At 52.2% G+C, this 19,331-nt stretch overlaps 5 protein-coding genes across 5 annotated transcripts; 3 read left to right on the top strand and 2 right to left on the bottom strand.

Annotated features, from left to right (window-relative positions):
- Positions 1 to 36: 36 nt before the first annotated feature.
- Positions 37 to 1,516, bottom strand: SMAC4_03495 (uncharacterized protein; the record flags this gene model as incomplete). The annotated part of the gene is made up of 4 exons (XM_066089960.1): positions 37 to 171; positions 243 to 301; positions 399 to 1,154; positions 1,264 to 1,516. The coding sequence occupies 4 exons, from the start codon at positions 1,514 to 1,516 to the stop codon at positions 97 to 99; spliced, it is 1,143 nt and encodes a 380-aa protein (XP_065947514.1). The 3' UTR covers positions 37 to 96.
- A 410-nt stretch (positions 1,517 to 1,926) lies between these two features.
- On the top strand, positions 1,927 to 3,336 carry SMAC4_03496 (uncharacterized protein; the record flags this gene model as incomplete). The annotated part of the gene is made up of 2 exons (XM_003351145.1): positions 1,927 to 2,237; positions 2,304 to 3,336. The coding sequence occupies 2 exons, from the start codon at positions 1,927 to 1,929 to the stop codon at positions 3,334 to 3,336; spliced, it is 1,344 nt and encodes a 447-aa protein (XP_003351193.1).
- Positions 3,337 to 4,072: 736 nt separating this feature from the next.
- On the top strand, positions 4,073 to 10,037 carry SMAC4_03497 (uncharacterized protein). The gene is made up of 10 exons (XM_066089961.1): positions 4,073 to 5,753; positions 5,856 to 6,044; positions 6,118 to 6,583; positions 6,636 to 6,757; positions 6,814 to 6,885; positions 6,951 to 7,175; positions 7,246 to 7,349; positions 7,406 to 7,664; positions 7,725 to 8,472; positions 8,524 to 10,037. Exons 1-10 carry the CDS (start codon positions 4,902 to 4,904, stop codon positions 9,312 to 9,314), a joined length of 3,828 nt encoding a protein of 1,275 aa, XP_065947515.1. The 5' UTR covers positions 4,073 to 4,901; the 3' UTR covers positions 9,315 to 10,037.
- A 299-nt stretch (positions 10,038 to 10,336) lies between these two features.
- On the top strand, positions 10,337 to 13,737 carry SMAC4_03498 (uncharacterized protein). Its single transcript, XM_066089962.1, has 5 exons — positions 10,337 to 10,593; positions 10,688 to 11,098; positions 11,186 to 12,034; positions 12,110 to 13,066; positions 13,185 to 13,737. The coding sequence occupies exons 2-5, from the start codon at positions 11,039 to 11,041 to the stop codon at positions 13,539 to 13,541; spliced, it is 2,223 nt and encodes a 740-aa protein (XP_065947516.1). The 5' UTR covers positions 10,337 to 10,593; positions 10,688 to 11,038; the 3' UTR covers positions 13,542 to 13,737.
- Positions 13,738 to 13,943: 206 nt separating this feature from the next.
- Positions 13,944 to 15,725, bottom strand: SMAC4_03499 (uncharacterized protein; the record flags this gene model as incomplete). The annotated part of the gene is made up of 1 exon (XM_003351148.1): positions 13,944 to 15,725. The coding sequence occupies one exon, from the start codon at positions 15,723 to 15,725 to the stop codon at positions 13,944 to 13,946; it is 1,782 nt and encodes a 593-aa protein (XP_003351196.1).
- Between the last annotated feature and the right edge of the window lie 3,606 nt (positions 15,726 to 19,331).

Here is a 19,331-nt window from a genome sequence, read left to right on the forward strand (position 1 = left end):
TCTACTATCATTAACCAGTTAAGTCCCTTGACATAATGTCTAGCTGAATCGCCTTCAGCCTTGGTGTCTCCAACTATCATTGAATCTGCGGGTAATTTACGCAGCAGCAACTCTTGGGCTAATACCCTCTTCTATCGCTTCTAGAAGCTCAAAACACTCAGTCGACGAATACTATGAACACACAGTCCCGTTAGTTCCTGGGCCATGTCATGCAAAGTTATTTCAGGGATATGGATACTCACCAGTGAAGTCTTTAGACCCCATCTGTTATGGGCAAAAAGATTCAGATGCGATAAAGCGTCTAACCAAGGATCCAGTTAGTTTTCCTGCCGTCATAGCAATACACAAAAATAATAATGTTGGGGTAAGGGTAGATGTCATGCCGGAGCGAAACGAACCAGACTTGTAATAATACTCCTTTTCCGGATTGAGGACCCCGAGAGTTTTCAGTTTCTCCAGCACTCTGGCGGCCGCCAGCTTATCCCGGTAGTCGTGGGTGTAGACCTTTATCAGCTCGCCCTCCATATCTAGCTTATCTTTTAGGGCACTGCGCCTCATGATCGCCTCCGACCCGAGCTCGTTCTTCACCGTGGCTGTGACGATCTTCCTCCAGGCCTCCTCCGCCTGGTCATGCGGTATGTAGAGGAGCCACTTACCGGCCACAACCTCGCAGGCGCTGGCCATACGGGTGAGGTTCCTCATGACCTCGGCCCGCTCCGTTATGATGTTGCCCAGGTCACGCTTCCCCGTGGACCCGCCGCCGGAGGAGCCGTAGAAGTCCATGAAATCGGAAAACATCTGTAGTCGCTCCTTGCCAGCCTTGGTGAATGCGTCCCGGGCCGGCTTCCAGCGCGGCGGCGCGTAGGGGTTGACCGCCCGGACGAAGGTGCCGTATATGTTTGCCGTGCGGGCCAGGAAAGCGTCAGCGGTCTCGCGGGCTTGCCAGGCACATATACTCCCGCAGTAGGGGTTGTATATGGGACGGCCTTGGTCGTCATAGCGGAATACGCGAGGGCGTCTTGTTTCGGCCCGAGCGATGGGGTACCATTTCTCCCACCAGTCGTCTACGTCGTAGGTTTCTATTCCGGTCTTTGCCCGTCGAGAAACTGTTCGGTTTTGGTGATCTCCTGTGGTGATTTTTAAAGCGGTCCCGTCTGGTTTAGAGACTGATTTTTTCTGGAGTTTTTCTGTGATATATGTTAGCAGACTTCATGAATTCATGGCATTGACTGCACTGAGAGCAAGGAGGTGGAGGTTATTGACCTTCACTCGGCACATGTAAATCCGTGTACTCTCCCCACATGACTTTGTCTAGCCTATCCCATCTGCGTATCCTCGATTTCACTTTCGCAAGCCTCGACGGTGACATTTCATGCCGGGGGAGTGAGTTATGGAAGCCTCTTCTCAAACACTCGTGCGCTGTTGAGGTATGAGATGATGCATCCGCAAAGAGACATCGAGCTGCACCAGAAGCGTAGCTCGGATTCGGAGATCGGCGGAGTATAGGACGAATCATTTGACTGGACCAAGTGCGTAGTATATGAAGCTTTTAAATATGGCGGTTCCCTTTCATAGACAAAAGTTTTGTTGTTGACGGGAGCGGACACGACTAAAGGGTTGAAACTGTGGGGTGGTGTTGCTATAGCAGCGTGAGTGTGGTGGGTTTCTGCAATATTTCAAGCACCCCTAGAAAAGACAACAAAAAACACCAAGAAAAAGTCGAACGATCATCACGACAAAACACACGCCAAAATAGACACATTCTGACCAATCCGCCGAGGAGCAACTGCGACAAGGATAATACTCGCAACAACCATTTATTTTTCTTACCACCCGGCAGTTGCGTCTGCCACTAACTCTTTACGCGCCAAATTGTGCCTGCTGATTTGAAATCGCCATACCATCGCGACTTTCACAGACACTAAAATGGGCGATTCCAGTGAAAATTGGCCGGAACCGGTCTCCTCCCTTCAGTCAATGCAGCTGGATCTCCCACCAAGCTGCATTGAAATTTGCCCATCTGCGCCGTCATACTTTTTAATCGGGACGTACAACTTGGAGGGCTATGAAGGGCCCGCTGCGGCTGTTTCGCAATCTACTGAAGCGAAGGAGGTTGAGGAAAAGGATGAGGAACATGACGACCACGACGACAGTGAGGCTACGGTGATAGGAGAGAAAAAAGGGCCACAAAACCGCGACGGAAGCATTCTCACATTTCAGCTTGTGGATGACCAGTTGTAAGTCCAGCTGCAGTCAGTTAAACAAGGGCACACCGCCATACAACAGAAACTGACAGCCTTCAGAGTCCATGTTCAAACGCTGATGCAGCCATCGGCCATACTCGATCTCCATTTCAACCCAGCACCAGGCAAGCAAGACATCTGCGCCGCCGTCTCTAGCACGGCTACTCTGGCTCTGTTCCGGTTAAGTCCTGGGGACGCCCAGCCCCTGAAGCATCTCAAGACCATGGACATGGCAAGCATGTGCAAAACGGCGGAGGACTGGCTAGGCGACAAGGACGAGGTTATTTTCACTCACTTCGCCTGGCATCCGACGAAGCCGGATATGGTTGTTGTTACCACCACTGCCGGCTATGTACACCTGATCTACCTTGGAGAAGATCTTGATGGCGGCGATTGGGTCATGCACCCTGAGCCGATTCTCACTCACACCCTCGAGGCTTGGTATGTATCCATTTCTCCATCTCTAAGCTCTCCTAGAGAGGAAGAAGACGACTCGTTTCTGCTGTTATCCGGAGGAGACGACTCGGCGTTGCGCTACACAGTATGCAAGCGCACTCGGAGCGCCAATGCGATGGGCGACGATGAGGAATCACAAAGTCCCTATAACATTGAGGCGCTCCGCCCACCTCTCAACGTCAGCCGAGGCCATGATGCTGGAGTAACAGCGATATTGGCCCTAGGGCTGAAGGATGACGAATCCGAGCTTGTGGTTACGGGAAGCTACGACGATCACATTCGGCTCTTTTCTATCCCGGCCTACGGCTTTGGGCGGGCCGTCGAGCTGGCTGGAAGCAACCTCGGAGGAGGCGTATGGAGGTTGAAAGTTGTCAAGGAAGACATGGGCCTCTTTGAGGGGCGGGGTTGGCGGTTGACGATCCTCGTGTCGTGCATGCATGCTGGCGCGAGGGTTGTCGAGCTCGTCAAGAACGGTGCTGGGGAGTATGAGTTCCGAGTGGTTGGGAGGTTTGAGGAGCACAAGAGCATGAACTATGGCAGTGATTGTCAGCTGAGCAAAGAAGGGACCCTCTCAGCTGTGTCGACGAGTTTCTACGACAAGTTGCTGTGTCTTTGGAAGCTTGAGCTTGGAGCTTGAAGAACAGAAGCAAGGCGTCTCTTGGCCACCTCACAGAGAGGATAGGAAGATAGCACGGCACGCCTAAAGATACGACCACACGGGAGGAGTCAAGCTCCATGGTAGACGTGGAAGGGGGCTTGGAAGGACTTTGGGCTTGGATCTTGAAGAACAGACGCAAACTCTCAACCTTGGTCTCGGGGAGGATACAGCGCCTCTAGAGGTATGGCACAACCGAGGAGTCTGTCCATGGTATACGGTATATGAACGTTTTTGGATGAGCCGTATCTCTTGGCCTTGACATTTTGGGTTGAGTCCCGGCACGATTGCCGACATGCCTCAACACGAAGGCATACCTATCGGTGGTCTTCAGGAACAGGTGCCGACAACGGAAGGACGAACAGTAATTAAGTGTTTGTCGTGACGCAACTATTCCCAAGCGAACGGTTTCAGTGGGGAGTGCATGCCGCACCTGCATCGTTGTTGTACAGGTACACAGTGTGGGAGGTACTTGTGCCTCCCGATAAGATGCGATAAGCTGACCGCCTTCTCTTTTCTCTCAATGTACGGGCTGAGATGCCCCTCCCAGTGGGCGTGCTGTGGAGTTTTAGATCGATAGAGGATGTTCGAATGGATCCGCAGCCCGCCTAATTGAACTGCAGCCTGAAGCGCGCCTGCCCGCCTACGAGTAATTTCCAGAGGTATTTTTTTTAGCGTGGCTTGGGCAGACACCAAGTCCAGGTAGTGCCTGTGACGGAGGTCACGGACGGTGAGTCGACGCTCGTCAGCACTAAAACATAGGGGAGTTTTAGGGGCCTCCTCGCTGTGTCCTATGGCCCCCGCGGTCAAGCCCCCGTGGCCAACCTAACTCAACACTAACAGCAAGTCACGGGCAGTGGACGTGAAGTGGTTGACTCCGTCATTTCCCCGGACTGGTGGAATTTCATGCATGCCGCGCCAAAACATCTAGGCTCACAACTCCAATTTCCCGTCACCACTGCCTCTTGAAAGGTAACCTTCTCTTGTGTGCATCACCGGGGAAACGACACTCCTCAACACGCCTTTGCTCACGTTCTACCTTCAACATCTTATTCCGGCCTCCACTGTTGGCTGGCTTGCTTCATTCGCTCATATTTTACTTTGCAAGGAACCAGTCGAAGGCAACGGGCTACCTACCTACCTACCACGGTTGCGGTGTAGGTCAGTCATAGCACCACCTAGCCTACCTCGACCTCCCTTCAGCTTGACCGTTTACACGATCGCGTCCGAACCTTCCCAACAGACCCTCGGGCGATCTCCTGTCATTGAGGTAAACACCACACAAGCCACGGCAGCTCTTCATACTCCAGTCTTTTTCGAATGCCGGTCTAGTTGACCGCGACCTGATACAGCCATCCCATGTTCACGATAGCCTCTTTCTAGCACCTGTCTATTATACCCACACGACCTCGATCTCCGCCTCGATCTCCGCCGCGGTCCATATCGTTGCAAACAAGCTCGGTCCTCCTGCCCTCTGCGCCTTCGCAAGACACAACCAGTTCCACCGTCGATTATACCTATAGCCACTACATCTTCCCGTTTGCAGCATGGATACCGACGGGGCCGCCGGTGCCGGCGCCGACCCCGTTATCGCGAGGATTCACGAAGCCCTCAACATTGTCCACAGCCCCTACTCTCCCAACCAGGCAAGACAAGAAGCCCAGGCATTTCTGGAAGAAGTCAAGACGCGCGGTGACGCACCCTCGCATGGGTTCAGCCTTGCTTCCGGTGGTTCACAAGAACCTGTCGTTCGCCACTACGGCCTGTCTCTACTCGAATATGCGGTCAAGCACAAATGGTCTGAATATGACACCAACCAACGCGAGTTTCTCCGCAGTTGGATCTTGCAACTGGCACAGGGTGTCGCGAAACCCGACCCTCCCTTTCTCCGAACAAAGATGGCCCAGCTCTGGGTCGAGATAGCTAAACGCTGCTGGGGTGCGGATTGGATGGATATGGACGAGTTGCTGAACCGCCTATGGCAGGTTCCGAACTCGCCCGTACACAAGGAGTTCGTCCTCCTGATCCTCGAAATCTTGTCCGAGGAAATCTTCAATGGAGAAGATGCCATCGTTGCCCACAGAGAGGGAGCACTGAGCAAGGCATGCGTTGAGATCTTCACACCTTCTGCCGTGCTCAGCGAAGGCTTCCCAGGCCGTCAACACGAACCCCAGGTGCGATTCGGTGACGACGGATGGATCAGTAGAGTAACAGGACTCGTCCGAGACTGTTTGAACGAGAACCTCGACAGTAATGAGGACATCCGGGCTTGTGTCGTCAAAGCTTTGGCTGTTCTCAACTCCGTGATGCCGTGGGCAATTCCAAAAGCCATTCATGCTACCGGTTGCCGTCCTGTTATATGCAGTGGCCTTGCCAGCTCAAACGTGACCGTGCAAAGGGTAAATTTCGCCTCCCATCTCTGTCTAGTTCACTCTTCTAATTGTGCGATTGCTCCGAATATCTGCTCGTGTTCTGGCTGTTAACTCGTATCTCTTGTATAGGCTGCTTTGGAGGCATTGCATTCTCTCTATTCCCGGTCGTCATTCACCAGCGAAGAATTCGCCGACCTGGTTGTTCCCATGTACAGCCCCGAGTTGGTCGACCTTTGCAGGCGACTATTTGAATGGTCGACAGTGGACGCTGAGGACATTGACGACGACAAGTATCAGTTTGCCAAGAAATTCTCCGAGGCAAGTTGCTTCCTTTACACAGCTGGGGAAAACCGCTCCTATTTTTTCCTAGGTCTATACTGACAATCAACAGATGATCTCGTGCGTAGGGAATTACCTGGACCGGAAGTACGCTTTCATACCGCCCCAGGTTGACATCCAGGACTTCCTGAAGCTTCTGATAGAGGTGGTGCAGAGCCAGAGTCTCGTTGTTTCCATTCCCATCCTAGTGACTTGGACGCGCCTTCTCAATCACCGCTCGCTCGGTCCGGCTATTGGAAAAACCGACATGGTTCTACCGCTGTTGGACGGCACTAGCGCTCGACTGTTGCGCTATGAGAACCTCCCTGAAGATACGGAAGACCCTACGTTTGTTCTTCTCATGGAGGATACCGATACCATCCCGGAGAGACATGCTTTCCTCGGTAACTATAGGCGATATAGTTGCTCTATCATCGAGAGCATCGTCCAGCTGAGGCTCACGGATGCCTTCCAGTACATCTTGAGCCAGGCAGAGAATGCTTTGCAAACTCTGTATGAGGGCCAGCCACCTCTTAACCGTAAGTTGCATAAGCCGTGATTCACAGGACAAATGGCTAACGCGGCATCTAGCGGCTACCTATTCCAAAAACTCCATGCCTGTTCTAAGAGTAGACGCCCATGCCACGGTCATTGAAGCAGCTCTCAAAGGCTACGTTAAGTGGAGGGGAAGACAGGGAGAACTTCCTGGAGGGGTAAGCTTTGCCTGCTGCACTCTACAGCCCATGAAAATATACTGACAACCCTTTAGGAGGAAGAAGTTTCAAGTATCGAGACACATCTCGAGCAGTGGTGTAGCAGGCTGCTGGAGATGAATATTGAGGTACGTCGCCTTATACGCCCAGGTTTAGGGTCTGGTACGAAGGCAAAAAGCTAACGTATCTATAGGACCCTCTTATCCGCAAACGTATTCTTCAGCTGCTTGTCGCCTTCTCCACGACGGCTCTTGACACCAAGGCCAACTTTATGTTGAGGGTGCTCGAGCACATTCTCATGACATGGCCTGCATTGCAGCCCGAGCACAAGACCTTCAATGATGCGATCAGGGATCTCCAAACCGAAAGCATGGTTGAATTGCAGAGGCTCGCCTCCAAGATGCCCGATCATTTACTGGTAAGTGCTGCTAGACGCCCACATGCTGTAATGATTGGTCCCTCATTTACTTACAATTTGTTCGTACCAGGACGTCTATGACCAGCTTGAGTCCAAGGTCAAGGAGATGATTGCCTCTGGAACACTCGACGAAAAGCGCCAAATTGCGTATCGCAGTTTCCTCTTCATCATCATGTAAGAACCTCGTTCAGCCCATCATATTTCGACTTTACTAACCAATAAACCCCTAGCCACCGGGCAACCCGCATAGACCAGGAAACGCGGATCAGGCGTCTTGCTGAATTCGTCGAGCCGGTCAAAACCCAGTGGAAGGAAGCCCCGTTGCAACAAGCACTCGGCTCATTCGAGGGATTCTGCCAGCTCATCGGTTTAGACAAGGCGCAAAACTACATCGCCCAGCGTCGTGTTCACCAAGTTGGTGACTGGGGTGCTGTAGAGCTTGATGCCGAAGGATTGGCGCTGCAAGCCGAACTTGAACAGAGACAAACGGTATGTTTCCCTGGTAGTCATCTGTTTCGACGTGGTTGATAGTTACTGATACACTCGCAGTTCCTTCCTTTACGCTCAACCAAGTCATTCTTGACCTATTCAGTTGAAAAACTGGAGAAAAACTCCCCTGCCTATCAAGCGTCTTGCACCCTGTGGCAGGATGGGTTCCCGATCATCTTGCCTGAGCTGCTCAAGTTCCTGAGCTACGCACATGCGTGCCATGATCCGAAGAACTGGTCTTTGCTTCCAGAAGAGATGCGACCCGTCGTCAGCCGTCTCCTGACTGACCGTTTCTGGCAAGCCGGTATTTCTGAAGGCAGCAAAGACGACTTCTATGCGCGTGTCCTAGACAAGAAGAACACGCTTGAGGGGCTTGCCTCCACCATCCGTGGCACCGTGCGTTTTGTCCGCGAGGCATGTTATGCCGTCATCTACTGCATGAGCCGACTTGATGTGCAGTTTTACGGGTTCATGGAACTTCCTGGTCCCTTGGCAAACGCCCTGTTTGCCGATTCGTTCAGCCTCTCGTCTCATCAGCTTATCAATCTGTTGAACCTGGTGAGGTATCTTGTTGATCACTGTCCTGTGGAGCTACGGGATCATTTTCTACCTCCAATCCTGGCCTCGTGCTTCCAGCAGATGGATGCCAAGATCAGCAGTGAATGGGACAAACTGGGCCAGAAGCAGACCGTGCAGGTGGCTGATAATGAGGAACTAACGGAAGAGATGAAGGCGGAAAGCATTCTCCGGCAGCTAACGTATACCGCAGCCATTATGGTGGCCGAATTCCTTGACCCGGCGAGGACTGGTAAGTTGTTTTGTTGCCCTATGTTTCTGAAGTTCTACTGACTGTTCCCAGGACCACCTAGCAATCTTCCGGCCTCTCCCAACGGCACCACTGCGGAGTCCCGGTATCCATCGCTTCGGAGATTCTGCCTCATGCAAACGTCGATCGCCGGCCCTCTCCTCCTATTCCTTTGCCATGCGATTCACATGCGTGATACCAGGTGCTGTGGTGTCGTCCTCCGTGTGTTCCGATCCATCGTGCCGGAGTTCCAGATCCAGAGCCACCCTAAAGAGCAAAAGGACCCGTCTCATCCTTCTCTGCCCGATGAGAACTTCCCCATTCCCGATGCTACCAAGGCAGAAATTCACCAGTTCCTCGGAACCGACGTGATGAGAGCCGCGATCTCCTCGATGAACGATCCTTATTTTGTCGACTCTCAAAAGGACCTTGCAACCCTGATCGCAACGATCCTTGCCCATTATTGCGTTAGCGATGAAGTCTCGGGAGGCAATCCTGCGTCCCGCCAAATCCTGTGCTCACTACCGGGTATCAAGGAACAGGAAGTGGATAGGACCCTTACTTTCCTGAGACGTCCTGGCACACATTCACGCCAACAACGTGCTGTGGTCCTGGATCTACTGAGGAACGTGAAGAGCGTCAGCATCAGCGAGATGGGAAAGCTGAAGGACCCAAGAGAAGAAGTTGTCAGAAAGGCTCCCAAGAGGAGTAAGATGGCCCAGAAGTTTATGACGCCTCAGCAGGGCGCCGACACTAGTGCGACTGGTACTGAACAGGGAGCTGGCAGGAGGCAAGCGACTCCTGATCTTACAGGAGTCGCCGGGATGTTCGATGAGGGACACTGAGCGATTTTGAAATGTCAAGAGCGTACTGTATCTCAGTAACCTTTTACGCTTGCTCCCTGCGACACAGACTTCCGGCGCTACGCGGTTCTATGCCGCATGTGCAGAAACTCCCGGAGCCTACGGTCTCGTACATGCTCCCCAAGGGGCTACCGGAAGGTTCTTTGCTGCTTCGCAATGGCTTTGAACCTTCATACGCACCATTTGAGCGATAGAACCTCGTCATGGGGCGCATGATGGGTCTATCGATGCGATTCGGACACAACATATGCCTCTGCTGATGGCGATGTTCTGTGTGTTTATCCGGGACTGTACTTAAATCGCTTGTTTGGTCTGATAAGCTTTGCGAATTCGAAAACGTTGCCTAAGGCTTCGCCTTGAAAGTTCCATGGGCAGCGAAACTTATTTGCTTCAGTAAGAGAATGGTTTGGAGAAATGTTTGATGCAAGTTGACAGCGGAGACCAGAGCTACGATGATAGCATGGTTGATGATTGTCACGACTGACTACTGTCTTCTTGATACAAAGCTGTAGTCAAGCTTGACCCTTAGACGTCGGCGCAGCTGGAAAATTTAGGTATATAGAAAAACAAAAGCGACTGTGGGCTCGGCCATCGAGCCTCCGTTGGTTGGTATGGAGTGTAATGAATTTCTGTGACTTCGAAGGTGCCCGTTTAAGTTCTCGATGAAAGTATGACCTGTCGCCGTCTAATCCAAAGTTGAAGAGCCAAACAGTCTGCTAGTTCCTTTGGTATACAACCTCTTTTACATTCATCACGCATAAACATGTCGAAATCCTTCCGACATGCCGGGAAACGGTATGTTTTAGCATCGGAGCCATTGCTACGTTTACTAATGGATTTAGGGGCGATCTGCAGTGCAACTCCAAACGGACAAGACGAGGCTAGACCGTGGAGACCGTGCTACTGACCCCTGAAGAGCTAATGCCACCGAAGCTATCCCCCGCACAGCCCATGTCGGAACAATCAGGGTGAGATGATGGTCTTGGTAGTCTGAGAGTTTGTGCCAGTGATACCATTTACGCATCGAACTACGCTCCGCACTTCCAACATATCTGAGTTCTCGATAAGGTAAAAGTTCACAGCTTCATCAGCATTCAGGTCGCATCGAGCGCCATTGTGTTGCGGACCAACCGGTTCCGAGGTCGAATCCAAACTTGGCGTTGTGGCGTGGAATCCAGGAAGTGATAGGCGGTTCACTCAACCCTGAACTAGAAAGGGGAATTATACCTTTCCGATCAACATCTTCTACCTACGTATATTCGTCTGTTTCACTCTACCTGTTGTCCATGCTTAAGATATCGCCATATCTACCCGTTCCCTTGAGAATACGGCCGCTAATCACATACCTAGAGCAGATAAGGTGGCAGCAACACTGAAGTTATAGCCATCCCCTGTCCTTGTCATCTCTGCCGGCTTTCCAAGAAATACAGAAGAAAACACTAGGAATCGTGAGGTACCAAAGAGCGTAACTTTCATCTACGTATTCGCTCTGAGGCCAAAGAATTATCGACCACCTTGACCCTTCAACGTCACCGACTCAAGCGAGTGCCGTCACTCTCTCTGGCGCTTACTTTCGCCTAGCCCGGCTCCCAGCCGTACTATACTCGGACAGGTCCCCACGGGAAAGCATCACCCTATTGTTCCTTCGGCACTTCATCCACCGGGTGTTATTGGCGAAAGAGCCGGCTTATAAGAATTGTGTGACCATGGTTTATCTCGGCAAGCCGTCCAAAGGCTGTCAAGTGTGCCGCACACGGAGAATCAAGGTAAGATGGGATATATGCGATGAAGTTAAAAACTACAGCAACGGCTGACCAAGCGGCACATCCACTCACTTTTCGCGCGTTATCCAGTGCGATGAAACCAAACCAACATGCAATCAGTGTTTCAAAGCAAGGAGACAATGTCCCGGGTACAAGGACGACTTCGACCTAGTTTTTCGGAATGTCACCAAAGCAACAGAACGGAGGGTACAGAGAGCCAACAAGAAGGGAAAGCAAAAGCTATCAGCGGCAGGGGGTGATGGCTCCAGCTCAGGGTCAAGCACAGGCCCAAGGCCATATCCAAGTCCAGAGGCATCATCGTCATCATCGCCGCCGTCGTCATCGTCATCCATGTCAGTGTCATCATCGTCTAACGTCGACGGGGAACAGCACCAGTTTTCTCTCACATCCACGGCGCGGAAGACGGTCAGGTCACCCTTCGAACTCGCCGTCATACCGGCCATTCAGATCTCCACTGAGACCCAGGCATCATGTCACTTCGTCTCCAATTTCGTGCTCATCCCCCGCCAGGGAACGACGAGAGGATTTATGGACTATCTGATTCCACTCATGAAAACCGAGACGTTATCTTCGGCACCACATCTGCAGTTTGCTTTCAATGCGTGTGCACTGGCTTCGCTGGGAAACAGAGTCAAGAGCGACGGGATCGACTTCGCGGCGAGCGCACATGGGGAGTATGCGAAAGCGTTGAGAGCCACTCAGGCCGCGTTGATGGATCCGGTCAAGTACACGTCTGATTCGGTCTTGGCTACGGTGTTGCTGTTGGGTATGTTCGAGAACATCACGGCAAAGAAGCTGGGCGAGTTTGCGTGGGGCTCCCATATCGAAGGAGCCATTCAGCTTGTCAAGGCGCGAGGAAAGAAACAACTCAAGACGCAGACCGGATTACAGTTGTTCATCGCCGTGCGGACACAACAGGTAGGTAAAGCTGGGAGAAGTACAGAACTGACCACCAAAATCCAAGACTTTACTAATGGCGTCCCCCCACAACAGATAATCCACGCTTTAACTTCCGGTAGCCCTCCGATAATGGGCGTCGACTGGTGGCTCGACAACGCCGTCAACGACTCGTACGCCGCCCACTGCCAGCGTCTCAACCTTCAAACCAGCGAGCTCCGCGCCGAAGTAACCCACATCATGACCCACGGGACCACAACCGCCGCAAGCCCGTCCTCCCCTTCCTCTCCTCACTCTTCGCCATCAATATCCTACGAAGAAAGAACCGCCAAGATCCTCTCCCTCATGCGCCGCTCCCAGGAGCTCGACCGCGCCATAGTCGACTGGATGGCCTCCCTCCCATCGCACTGGCGCTACCGCACCCTGTGCTGGCAGGACTACGTCGCCAACACCGACTACGCGCACGCCGAGGTCTTTCCCGGCAGGGTGGACGTGTACAGCGACGTCTGGATTGCGTCCATGTGGAACATGGGGCGCGTCACCCGCTTGATCCTTGCCAGCATCACGGTCCGCTGCGCCGCGTGGGCGTGCAGTCCCGTTGACTACAGGACGACGCCCGAGTATGCGCATAGTGCGCGGGTGTGTGCCGAGGTTATCAGTGATGTGCTGGCGAGCGTGCCGTATCATTTGGGGTGGCATTATCGGACGAGAAGCAAGAGGAGGGGGGGGAGACAAGGTCAAGGCCAAGGTCGTGGGAATAGGAGGAGGAACTGGGATCATACAGATGATGAGGATGAGGATGGTGAGGAGGATGATCATAATCATGATGATAATAATGGGGAAGATGGACTGGACGAGGAACAGCTGTCTGGATTCGGATGTGGTGAAGATGAACAGGGGGCAAAGGGACTAGCTGGCTATTTCCTGACGTGGCCGTTGGCGTGTGTGATGGGCCAGGATTATCTGACGGAGGATCAGAGGACGTGGGTGAGAGGGAGACTGAGGTATATTGGCGAGGAGTTAAAAATTCGGTATGCAAATATCCTGGCACAGGTGAGTTGTTTGCATTCGTTCACGACTTTTTGTTTCATATGCCCCCCCCTTCCCCCTCAAAAAAAAAAAAAAGTATATCGTCAATACATACTAACCCGTCCTCACCCTCACCTTCCAGCTTCAAGTCCGCATCCCATCAATGCTCATCCGCCGCGACGGTCTCATGGCCCAACCATACCCCAACGCCCAAGATTTCGAACGTCTACTCTCCTCGGCAAGGAAGTCACCCCCGGTTATGTCTGGATACTCGCTCAATCCAATACAGGAGAGAGAGAGGATGCAGATGGAGTTCATGGAGTTGAAGAAGAAAGAATTGCTGGCCAAAGCGACCGGTGCAGCAGGGAAGGAGGGACGATACGATGAGACCGGCACGAATAGGTCAGATCGAATAGGGAACAGTGGCGCCAACAGCGAGGAGAGACGGGAGGATCAGGAGAAGGTCATGGTTGTTGCGAGGAAGTGGCTCACTGTTTGAAGGAGAGGAGCGGAGGGGGTGATGTTGAGGCTCCTGATGAACAAACATACGTCCCAGAGTTTCTCAACATAGTACATGGAGAGTAGAGACCTTATATGAATGAAGTAGCGCCATACCAAGCATTCCCGCTTTTTGATAAATGTACACCAGCATCCTAATGTTATATATACCTATGTACCGTCCTGTGTTTCCTAGACCCATACATGCAGTTTGATGCGATCCTCTCTCTCTCTGTCTCTAAGCTTTTCCTTCCCGAAACTTTAGAACATCTCCGCTTCCCCAACCAACACTAGAGACGGAATTTGAGCACGCCACCCGGACTCGATCCACACCGGCCATATCCAACTTGCAGATACTAACTACATCCAACAATCCCTTTTCTTTCCGGTGTCACTCACTCACTCACTCCCTCTCCTCATCACTACCAGCACTCTTCGCCCTCTTGGCAGGACTCATATCTCCACTCGGCCGATGATGCAGCTTCTTTTTCGCCAGCACGCTATCACTACTCCTGCTATTGCTATTATTGTTGTCTTTTACTCCAAGCAACAACGACCTAGCACTGGCTACCGGCGAGGAGTGGTTGCTGTTGTTGTTGTTGTTGTTGTTGTTGAGGAGGAGGAGGTTCTGCTTCTTGGTGGAGGAGGAGGAGGAGATGCAGGACGCAGAAGAAGAAGAAGAAGAAGTGGTGGTGGAAGAGGAGTGATGAGGATGGGGGAGAACAGGTAACCCCAGCGAAGACGTTGGGGTAACCACCGGCACGGCCGCCTCCAGCCTGTTCAAAGCCTCGGTGAGCTTCTTGCGAGCTTCTAGCTCCCTGTTGGTGCTTAGAGAGCTGGAGGAGGAGGAGGTTGGCGACGAGCAGGTGGAAGGAGGGGCCGATCGAGGTCGGTAGAATTCCTTGACGATGCACAGTGCCGCGTGGTAGACTTGATATAGCAACAGTCGGATGCCGGCGTTGGGGAGGTCCTCGATTAGGGAGGAAATGTCACCGTCGCTGCTGCTGCTGTTGTTGTTGCTGCTGCTGACGGCGGGTGGTGGGGGTGGTGGTGGTCGTGGGGGGCTGGAAATGGTGGTTTGTTCGGTGATAGCCGTGATGGACATGACTCCTGTGTTGGTGCTGTGGGTGCTGACGCTGGTATTTCTGCTGCTACTTCCGTTACGCTCGTTCGCATTGGTAGTAGGAGGGCCGGTTTCGAAGCCTTCCATGAAGGATTCGGAGATGCCGTCGCTGAAAACGGTGGCTAGTAGGGGATCACCGAAGACGCAATTGCTCCAATCTTGAAGGCCGGTAAGTGTTAGCTGTCGTTCACCGCCAATGTTATCTGATGCTGATGTTGATGCTGCTTGTGGTGTTGCCATGTAGCTGCCATAACCGTTTGTGCTTGTTGGGGTCTCGACGGTGACCAAAGTGTTTGTGTCATCAGCCATATCGACAACCACCAGCCTCGGTACCTTGACCTCGTTGAGCAAGTGTGCAAATCGCCTGAAATGTCTTCGTATCGGGGAGTAGGCCATTGTGACTGCCATGTCTTCGCCGTCTCTTAAAACACCCTCTAGTAATGACTGGAAGGCGGTTGACCAGTTTCTCGCTCCGTCGGCTGCCATCAAGCCGCCTTCTCCAAACCCCGCGTTCTTGTCCGAAAGCTCTACTCCTGGCATTTTAGGGACGACAGCAGCCACGGGGCCAAACCGGCCCGACGGTGATGTTATCGACGAGAGTGATCGGTAAAACTGGCCGAGGTGTTTATCCAGACGTTTACGCTCCGAAGGACTGGGGGGAGACGGCAACAAAGCGACGGGGATGCCATGTTGATGTTCGAAAACGTTGTATGCTGACCCTAGCTCGGCAGGACCGTGACTTGATGTATGCACAAGGGCTGGGAGGAATCTCTGAAGTGTTGGTTTTGTGAATCTCGTCGAGTAATTTCTGGCAAGAGCATCCCTGATCCACCGAACAGTCGCGGCTTCGGAGCCTATCAAGGATTGTTCGTGCCTCAAAAGCCTGAAGAGGGCTTGTGGTGGGAGTGAAAGGAGGAGCGTTTTCCCGTCCGAAAGACTGACTTCGAATATCCTCTGCGGTCGAAGGGAAGCAACTGGCCGTAAGCTGTGGACCGTTACATGACTGGGCACGATCGCGCCAAGGGCAGCCTGTACCGATTGTTCGGACGGTTGTCGACACATGGTAAGGCCGGAAAAGGATATATCCTATGAATAGGACAGAGGTAAACAGGACAGAGGTAAGTAAGTTGGAGGGTCGAGGCCGGGAAAAGACAGTCAAAAGACAGTCATATATCTCTCGACTTCAATAACACCGCTGCCAAAATGATCTTCTCAGGGAACAGACAGGCGATTATATGGAGCCTGCGCACTTGTATCTGCCTGTGATGTGTGGAGATGTACGTAAAGACCAGAAGGTACTCTGGTACTTAAGGCTTGTTTTGATTGGGAAAGGGGGCGGAAGTATCCGCTCGGCGATGGGCATCGACAGAGTTGGCCAAGCGTGTTGGATCTTCTTGTACTAATACTCAGCAACTAGCCGGCAATTGGAATTGTAGATGGAGATGGCATGTGATGATACCCGATGCTGCTGCTAAACATGGGGAGGGAATATCAACTGTCGTCTGTTCAGCCTCTTTCTTCGTTCCAGACCATTGGGCCACAGGTGCTCTGGTACGAGTGTCTCCTCACTGTGCCATCTCTTTCTTGTTTTTTGTTCTTACTTTTGGTATTGTTGGCGGCCGAAGTTGACAGATTGACCGCCGCAAGGTGAGAAACTTGGAGGATGAAGGAAGGAAACAGGCTTCTGGCTTTTAGCTACCCACTTAGAGTGAGGTAGGCGTGAAGCTGAGACAGAGTCCGTTTACACATGCCCTTTACGGGTAAGACCTATACCCCATATGTCCGTCAGCTCGGTAGCAAGCCGGGATTAGGATGGGGTGGAAATGTTCAACAGGTACCAGACCCTTCCGCATAGGGGATGCGGCCCGGACGAGGAAGGACCAAGGACTGACTAGCATCGTTTCACTACTCGCTGTTCCCTCCCTGTACCCGGTATCAGACATAAAGAAGAAGATGGCAATCCGGCCGATGCATGGAAATCCCATCCCGCAAATCTGTCTTGCTAGTGTAAGTCCATGTGTGCTGTACATAGAGTACGAATACGAGCGTGCCTGGTAGGAGCATGAGAGGGTACTTGTACAGACCAACCAGCGCCTCTTTGAACTTTTCTTTCCCTCTTGGGCATGACAAGTCTGTCATGCTTAGCTCTTCCACTGGAAAACTCTGGCTCATGTTTCTAGAAAACTCTTGATTCTTCCTCTCATAGGGCATAATAATTGTAAAAGAGGCTAAATTGCAGTGAGCACTTTCTCTGCGGAATGTGCTGGAGGACGGCGAGGACTGCCTAAGCGTCGTGATAGATGGAGCATCGCCAAGCACAATTTAGGTGGAGCAATAACGTTGAACTGGCGAATGAGACGCCGAGAGTAGCGAGAGCGGAGACCGTCCGCGCAGAATATCGACGGCGGGAAATGGGTGTAAGAAAACCCGGAGTGCCGGAGTCCCTGAACCATCGAGGAGTTCCAATGACATGAATACAGGAACGTACCAGAGTTTGGTAGAGATGATTGCGGGTTACATCACCACCACATCTCAGTGTACGTACAATTGCAGTCTTCAATTTGCTGAGAACGGGAAGTCGGGTGCTTTCATGGCTTGGCACCGGCGCCTGCCATAACTGAAACCCACGGTGCTTACTGATGGTGATAGTCCTTGCTCATATCCGCCCGGGTGCGGCTGACAAGTTGAACGACGCCCTAGAAGCCCAACCCATGGCTAGCTACTTGCTAGTACATGTACCTCTCTCTACCTTGCTGCTTGTTTCGCTTGTTGAGTGGACTCGACGGGAGAAATTCGAAGCAATCAAGAAAAGCCTTGTGAATTCCTTGATGGAAGGGGAACCGCGGCTTCGGTAGTCGACGCCACCTCGCTATGGGAGGACGTCAACTGGACAACCCGGCGGGATACATGTGCGTAAGAAGATGCCAAGGGAGCGAGTAACAAGGGAGACCACAGGGTCGGGCCGGGACCAAAACGTGGTGGGTGGGAGGTCAAAGAAAAAGGAAGTTTCGGAGCGTGGAAAGGTATGGAAGCCCGAGGGAATCACAAAGGTTCTCTTGGATCATGATGATAATGATGATGAATGGTGGTCAGCCAGTTTCAGATTACCGTGAGGTAGCTGGTGAGTCGACGTCCCCATGATGGATGGGCAAGATGGGCGGGTATAGGCCGGGCAGGGTGGTGTGCTACAGAGTGTCAGTCTCAAACTTCAATGTGAAAGAGCAGAAGCCAACCAGAAGGAACTGAAACCAGAGTTGAAGGCCACTGACCTCAAACATCAAACAAGCGAGCCGGGAAATTGCTGATTGGTCCAACGCTAAGCGAAAATCTCCGGATTGGGAAAGAGCCACGAGCCACGGAACAAAACAAGCGAGAGACAGGACCGCGAAGACCACGTTACACCAAAGAGCGGGAGGTTCTTTGGTGGCTTGTCTCTCAGTTGCTGTCCTCGGTCCTCAGGCTCCAGGCCCCAGGCTCCCACCCCAGAGCACCTTCCTAATGTGGTTGTGTGATCTGAGGATATTGTATAATGGTTCTGAATATTGCATACCATGTCAACTCATGTCATTACAGTCCCGCAGCAGATAGGTTATAAGGTATGGGCCTACCTCAGTCACGCCCTTGGGTCGCAGGCAGTTCAGTAATGTGATGTTGGAGATATCAATATCGGACATGCCCCGAAACGGTGGACAACAAGCGAGGTCATTCCGGTCCCCCACCTCGGTCTCCAGTCTTGGGATCTAGGATTCCCTGGGGAATCGACCATTCAATGACAGCGAGCTAGCCCCGAGCCAGCAAAGTGCCCGTCCCGTATCTGTGCTGCCGTCTTGCCGGCCAATACGTGGTGTAACATACCGTGGTAGTGTAGAACTAGACCCTCGACCCTCGAGACCCTTATAAAAGCGAATTCGAGGACAACCCTAACCCGAACAGTTAAAGTGTCCGAGGTTAACGAGGTGCTGAAAGGCAGGCCATGAACCCCCGCCAAAAGATGCGCAGAAAGCGCACAAATCAATGCATTTTGCCGCATTGCTGCCACTCGTCAAAGTTATCTGGAATAGGGCTTAGCGTCTTCCCCATTCCCTGTGACATTGCGACCTTCGACTGCAACTTTGAGGATGCTGATTTCCGGCCTGTGAACTGGTCTCCTTGTTAATGCCCACCCACCGGACATGTTCCTTCTACAGATCAGCACCTCTAACTACAAGCGCTGAAGATCATGGCATCCTGCAGTGTAGCCTCACACACAACCTCCACTACTATACAGGCATCACAACAGACCCCGGATGACAAAATGCCAAAACTGCATGATGATCTTGATGTAGGAGCCCGAGGCACATTGCACCTAGCTGGAACCAGCCTATGGTAACCGCCTCAATAAATTCCAAGAGGCCGGAGTACTTTCGGAAACAGTAGCTTCATACAAGTATTTTTCTATCCATCCAATGTACAAACCTAGCTAGTCAAGCTAGATACTAGTTCTACTGTACGAGCGGAACCTATCATTTCTACTAGTTCTGGTGTGCAGAAAATATCTCTTTTCCTTCTTCCCCGAACAAGAAGAGGATTCCATGTTGGTTTCAAATCCTGCAATTTCTATACGCTCGTCTGTTTATAAAGTCCACCTTTCGACGGATGGATGGATGGATCTCACCGACTTAGGTTCCT

The sequence above is a fragment of the Sordaria macrospora genome, chromosome 6 (genome assembly GCF_033870435.1).
Source record: "Sordaria macrospora chromosome 6, complete sequence".
NCBI classification, from domain to species: Eukaryota; Fungi; Ascomycota; class Sordariomycetes; order Sordariales; family Sordariaceae; genus Sordaria; species Sordaria macrospora.

What these genes read in the sequence shown, in the direction of transcription:
- SMAC4_03498 (XM_066089962.1), top strand. Translation starts at nt 11,039, where the DNA reads ATGGTTTATCTCGGCAAGCCGTCCAAAGGCTGTCAAGTGTGCCGCACA. An exon ending in GCCGCACACGGAGAATCAAG is followed by an intron (nt 11,099 to 11,185) that starts GTAAGATGGGAT and finishes CGCGTTATCCAG; the next exon opens with TGCGATGAAACCAAACCAAC. An exon ending in TCGCCGTGCGGACACAACAG is followed by an intron (nt 12,035 to 12,109) that starts GTAGGTAAAGCT and finishes CCCCCACAACAG; the next exon opens with ATAATCCACGCTTTAACTTC.
- SMAC4_03497 (XM_066089961.1), top strand. Translation starts at nt 4,902, where the DNA reads ATGGATACCGACGGGGCCGCCGGTGCCGGCGCCGACCCCGTTATCGCG. An exon ending in TGCTGGAGATGAATATTGAG is followed by an intron (nt 6,886 to 6,950) that starts GTACGTCGCCTT and finishes ACGTATCTATAG; the next exon opens with GACCCTCTTATCCGCAAACG. An exon ending in AGTTTCCTCTTCATCATCAT is followed by an intron (nt 7,350 to 7,405) that starts GTAAGAACCTCG and finishes ATAAACCCCTAG; the next exon opens with CCACCGGGCAACCCGCATAG.